General features: G+C 39.8%; 1 protein-coding gene across 1 annotated transcript; it reads right to left on the reverse strand.

The window, feature by feature from the left end:
- Positions 1-1,018: 1,018 nt before the first annotated feature.
- Positions 1,019-2,532, reverse strand: LOC110678859 (26S proteasome non-ATPase regulatory subunit 6-like). Its single transcript, XM_021852395.1, has 2 exons — positions 2,374-2,532; positions 1,019-2,310 (listed from the first exon to the last, which is right to left on the reverse strand). Exon 2 carries the CDS (start codon positions 2,279-2,281, stop codon positions 1,112-1,114), a length of 1,170 nt encoding a protein of 389 aa, XP_021708087.1. The 5' UTR covers positions 2,282-2,310; positions 2,374-2,532; the 3' UTR covers positions 1,019-1,111.
- Between the last annotated feature and the right edge of the window lie 1,532 nt (positions 2,533-4,064).

Below are 4,064 nucleotides of genomic sequence, written 5' to 3' on the forward strand. Positions count from 1 at the left end.
ACAGCTGTACTTACACAGGGAACCAACAGACACTACTCGGGATCAGTAGCATCATCAATGTGTAAGTACTGGTGCTCTCATTATTATAATAAACAATACCGGCGCCGGCTGCGTCCGAATGCATGTCAATTTGGGAATGGGAGGGAAATGTTGACGTGTTACTTGCTTTACAGAAGCCGAGGAGTCCTCTGCACTTCCACAAGAGAACACTGGGAGTTTGGATATGGGAAAGGATTCGTTTTGGTAAACGATAAATATATAATTCGAAATGAATACGTGAGCATATACATGAATGACCGACACTGATAGTGCGTTTACTACGCAAACCGGACACGATACTGATGCTCGCTCGAAAGGATCATACAATAGGTTCAACCTGGGAGGGAGAAACCAATACGAAATTTATGTACGTCAAGGTGAGCCGAGATTCTGCTGTCACGAACTGTCACTGTGAGCCCAGATCTAAAACAATGGACAAACATGATAAAAGCGCGTAATTGATTAAAACTAATTTTTGCATTTTATCAAATGTGACAAAAAATCGATTGAAAAGCTATTCATGCTTATTCAAAAGTAATGTCACAATAGCACCTTTTATCCTGATTGAATATAAAGTGTTCAAATACGCATTATTTTACTTTTTCCAATAAAAACGAAAATTAAATGCTCAGAAAACTTTGGCCCTTTTTCCATGTTTGTCCAGAACGATCGAAGGAACACAACAAAAGAAAACTAGCGATTTTCATCAAGTCTGCCTTGATTGTCGTTGGCAAGCTGGAGTTTTCTTGCAATTCAAAATAACTTTGTGTCATATTTCGTATGTAATATCGGTGCCTCCCTCCCAGGGTTCAACGTATCAAACACTCGGAAAATTCTGAAAGAATATTAATCGAAAAACAGGCGTATGGATTTTTGTATTGTTTCTCTAAAAAAAATCTCACAGACATCATAGACATGCGTTAATATAGTGACCAAGTCTATAAGAAGAAACCTGCTAGCAGCACTACAAATGAAAGCCTTTTCTGACAAATACATGATATTTATTTCAAATGTTGTTGAATGTGAAGCATACGCAAATCAATCTGTTACTATGTATGTATGGTAGCCAACTCTAAATGTTGATGACTCTGCTTAGTTTCTGCACACGATTCAGCAGGATGTCTCCCTGTTTGATGGTGGCTTGATACTGCCAGTTCTTGCTATCCGGACGGTTGGTTTCCACGATTCCTCCCACGCGATCCACCTTGCAATGGAGACGACCAGCGGCAATGAATCTGGACAGTTCGGAATCGATGTAATCCACAGAGACTCCGAAAGCGTCCGCCATGTACTGCAGGGTGAGGGAGCGGTACGACTCCAGCAACTGAGTATAGGCCTGAATTCTCATCTCTCGAACGTAGAAACGGTAATGAGGATGGAACAGAACATCTTGCCGGAGGAAAGATTCAACTTGTGCGAGATTTTTGAAGAAATCCGAATAATGACAATTGTATAGGGAAAATAGATAATCTTTAACATCCGGTAGTTGATGCAAAACTTCCTGAATTTCTGAGCCTTTGACCACTTTGTCGCGAAGCTCGTTCCGAGGAAGGCTTATCATGCTCACATAAACGGTGTAGCGAACAAAAGACGCGTAATCCATCAATTCGTAGCTTGTGAAGGTGCTTACAGTATCCAGAAAGAAGTTTGCGGCAGCCTTGAAATCGCGAATCGCCACACAATAGGCTCCTTGATATACCTTAAGCCGATTGCGCCGGTCCCAATCTCCGCCTTCCTCAATTAGGGTCTTGGCCTTTTCGATGTTCCGGGTAATCAAATCGTGGTCCAAATAGAACAACCCAATCCGAATGTTGTGGAACACAATATCGAGCCGATGTCCCAACGAAACAGTCTTATCGTACGTCTTCCGGAAAGCGGAAATCGCTCCCTCCTTATCACCAATGCGGCACAAAAACTCCGACTTCTTCAAATTGGCCTCTCTTACTTCCATTTCGCCAAGATTTTTCTCCGCATCGTCAATCACGTCATCCAATTCCTGTAGCTTTTTCTGATTGACCTCCTTCATATCGGCCAGCAGTTTCTGATCGACCATCCAGTTCAAATCCTTGCACACAATCTCGTACCAGGATGCCATATTGTCCGCCTTGATAGCCGTCATCAGCTTCTCCGATAGGGCTTTATCCTGGTTATGTTCCGGAAGACTCAGCAAAAATTTGATTTGTGCCAGTTCCAATTTTGGGTTCTTCTCCAAGCCCTGCTCCTCAAGGTTTTCGATCGGCATTTTCACACTGTGGTAAGCAACTTATTTATCTAGAAAAATTTGATGAAATATGTCAATTTTGCACACAATAGAAATAAGAATTGGGATTTTACCGAAAATTGATAACTGCAATTTCAGCTTGTGCCTCTGCCGTGTTTGCAAAACTTTTCAGCGAAATAAGCACTGTCATCGGTGTGACAGCATTTCTCGTTTTCTCATGTTGGTAATAAATGGGCCCAGAGCAAAAACGATTCGATTCTCGCTCGTTTCTGAACGGAATCCATTCATGAATAGGGTTCTAAATTATTTGCTGAAAAGTTGTGCGGTAAAAACTGCCTTTTAATTTACATACACGGTGGTTTGCGAATACCCTTTGGGTAAAAAAATACCCATTTTCAAATACCAACCATTTCTGTCATAAAATGGGTAATTTCACAATCATGAAAAGAGTAAAAATATACTCTTTTTTTAAACTTGCACACAGTGTAAAAACGGGTAAATTTTTACTCATTAATGGGTGAAAAATTAGTTGCAATCGAAAAATCAATCCTGCGCGACCACCATCAGTTGACGGAAGAGCCGCTTGTTGATCAGTTGAAATTATTATTAATATCATCATCTTTCAGGACGCCAAGTACCCGCAAGTAAGTACAATATTGTTGGAGAATACCATATTCATATAGAAACATTGAAATTGTATGTTTATTACTTCTAATTTCTTTCATTTTTCCAGATCTACGACCGAAAAAAAATTACGAACTTGAAAAAAAGCAGGACGCAGCATTCACAATAATAAATGTGTAACCAAAGGTAGATGATAATAAAAATGGAATGAATTAATGTTTATTATTGATATTTTTAATTTACACGATGAAATTCCCTTGTTTGCATTATACTGAAACGCCCAGCAAAATATTTTTGATAAAAAGGGTAAATTTTTACCCATTTTGTAAAACTTTCGACATCTTTACAAGGGGTAAAAAAATACCCATCCATTGACAGAAACCGCTTTTACTCTTTAAAGAGTAAACCGTATTTACTCATTAAATGTGGAGAGGAACTTCTAGCGGAAATGGGTGAATTTTTACCCATTAAAGGGTAAACGCAAACGACCGTGTAGGGTTCATTCACAAATTTCATAACACCAAAAATGGGCATTTTTGATACCCACCCACCCCCTTGTAACGCTTTTTGTGCGAGTGTTTTATAAATTTTGTATGAGTTGTAACATTTTAAGGACACCCACCCACCCCCTTAGCACAGACAAACAGACGTAACACTTTGAACAAATATCTTCAAAATCCATCGCCCAGTTTACACCATCAACATCTGGTGAGCATGTTGCACGAAAAGATGTTTCGTGCAACAAGACCGACAGATGGTGGTAGTGTGAAACGTCAAACGCGAAGTAAAACGATGCGCGCGCCTCTGGTTGTGAGATTTGTAACATAGCTAATTCGAAATGATCGTTAAATGAGTGGTCGATGGAAATTTCGTCAGTGTTACGTCTGTTTGTCTGTGCCCTTAGGGTTCATTCTCATATTTCATAACGCTAGAATTTGACATTTTTGATACCCACCCACCCCGCTAGTAACGCTTTTTGTATGAATATTCTACAAATTTTGTATGAGCCGTAACTCCAGCAGAACACCCACCCACCCCCTTCAGCGTTATGAAATTTGTGAATAAGCCCTTAAGATAAGTATGCTGTTCCGCTTAAAAAAAGTAAAATATTCTGCGGAAGAAGTGGTCAAGAAATTTTCTAGGGCCCATTCACAAATTTTATAACGCTATAGGGGGTGGG

The sequence above is a fragment of the Aedes aegypti genome, chromosome 1, assembly GCF_002204515.2.
Source record: "Aedes aegypti strain LVP_AGWG chromosome 1, AaegL5.0 Primary Assembly, whole genome shotgun sequence".
Taxonomy (NCBI): Eukaryota; Metazoa; Arthropoda; class Insecta; order Diptera; family Culicidae; genus Aedes; species Aedes aegypti.